Source organism: Quercus suber, unplaced genomic scaffold (assembly GCF_002906115.3).
Source record: "Quercus suber isolate HL8 unplaced genomic scaffold, Cork oak 2.0 scaffold_651, whole genome shotgun sequence".
NCBI classification, from domain to species: Eukaryota; Viridiplantae; Streptophyta; class Magnoliopsida; order Fagales; family Fagaceae; genus Quercus; species Quercus suber.
In genome coordinates, this window is record NW_027070092.1 from 70,945 (window position 1) to 72,388 (window position 1,444).

The window sequence follows — 1,444 nt, forward strand, 5'->3', positions numbered from 1 at the left end:
TGAAATCCCTCGCGTCTGACTTCTTTCCAAGCTTATCGCACTTCTCCGTTGCCTCCTCAACCCTTTTCGCAAGCTCCTTCAACATATTCTCATCAGATAGTTCAGAAGAAACCATGACAAGGCCATGATAGGCCTCGACGCGTAATGGGTCTTTCTCTAAGATCTCCTCGAACTTACTTTTGGCCAATTCTTGCTCCCCCATGTAGCTAAAAATGTTCGCTTTCAACAATGGCCACTCGAACTCTTCTGGTTCGAGCTCGATGAGACGGTCAATGACTTGGATAGCTTCTTTCAACTTCTGAGCTTTGATTCTGACCTCCATGAGGGACTTTAGAGCTTCGACGTCTTCTGGGTCTTGGCTCAGCCGGTCTTCGATGCTGCTCTCCGTTTCTTCGGTGTTAATCGACTCCTCCACCGTGGGCGGCGGCGCTGTGGCGGTGGCGGCAAAGGCGGGTTTGTGTTGGAACCGAATAAAGAATAATGCGGCGGCGGCGGCGACGGTGATGCATGTGGTTTTGAGGAGAGGGGCTAGGGTTTTGGAGAGCTGGGGTTTAGGGTTTTGGGGAAAAGCGGAGGAGGAGGAGGAGGAGGAGGAGGATGAGGCTTTGATAGAGAATGATTTGAACGGTGAAGATTGAGATGATGATGATGATGACGACGACGGCGGGGTCCTGAAAGAGAGGGAAGAAATGGGTCTTTGGAATGATGGACGGTGGTGATTGACTGAGAGGTGAAAGGGTTGGTGACGGTAGTTCAGTTTAGAGAGAGACTCCATTTTTGTGAGAGAGAGAGAGGCTTGGGAGAGTGTATAAAACCCTGATACTGTGAGGGAATTTGGGTATGAGTGGGTATGGGAAAAGTTCAAAACCCTGGGTTTGTACTTCGCTGCAATATTTGGGTTTCTTCGATTCCCAACCTACCGACGACGGGTCGTTTTTTAGCTTGTTGAGAAGAGGGAGAGAAATGGAAATGAAAATTAATGAAAAAATAATTTTAAAATATTTATTCTCTTCCTCTTGTTTTGAGAGTTTAGTACTAATTAGTACATTTCCTTATTAAGAGTTTAAAATTTTAAACGAGGGAGAATGAAATAGGTAATAAGGAATACTTGTTTTACGCAATTTTCTTAAAATTTCAAAATTTTATTTTCTCAAATTTAGGAAGAATTGGAGAAAATAAAATTAGATTTAATGAATTTTTTACTAAAACTCAAAAAAAAAAAAAAAACCCTTATATATATAGTCTTTTGTTTTAAAATAAGAGTCAAAGAGCACTAACATCAACCATTGTGCTACGCCAAATGCTAATATAAGTTATAACACAAAAAAAAATGTTCTATTTGACCATAAGTTGTACTTTTGCTAATTTAATATTGCATTTGACAATACACTATTATCAAATGTTCTGTATTAACATAACAACATATTAAAATAATATAAACAAT

The 1,444-nt window shown here is 40.4% G+C and overlaps 1 protein-coding gene across 1 annotated transcript; it reads right to left on the reverse strand.

Moving 5' to 3' along the window:
- Positions 1-4: 4 nt before the first annotated feature.
- On the reverse strand, positions 5-929 carry LOC112033012 (protein SLOW GREEN 1, chloroplastic; the record flags this gene model as incomplete). The annotated part of the gene is made up of 1 exon (XM_024065782.2): positions 5-929. A coding segment is annotated over exon 1 (771 nt), but the record flags the coding sequence as incomplete, so codon positions are not given.
- Between the last annotated feature and the right edge of the window lie 515 nt (positions 930-1,444).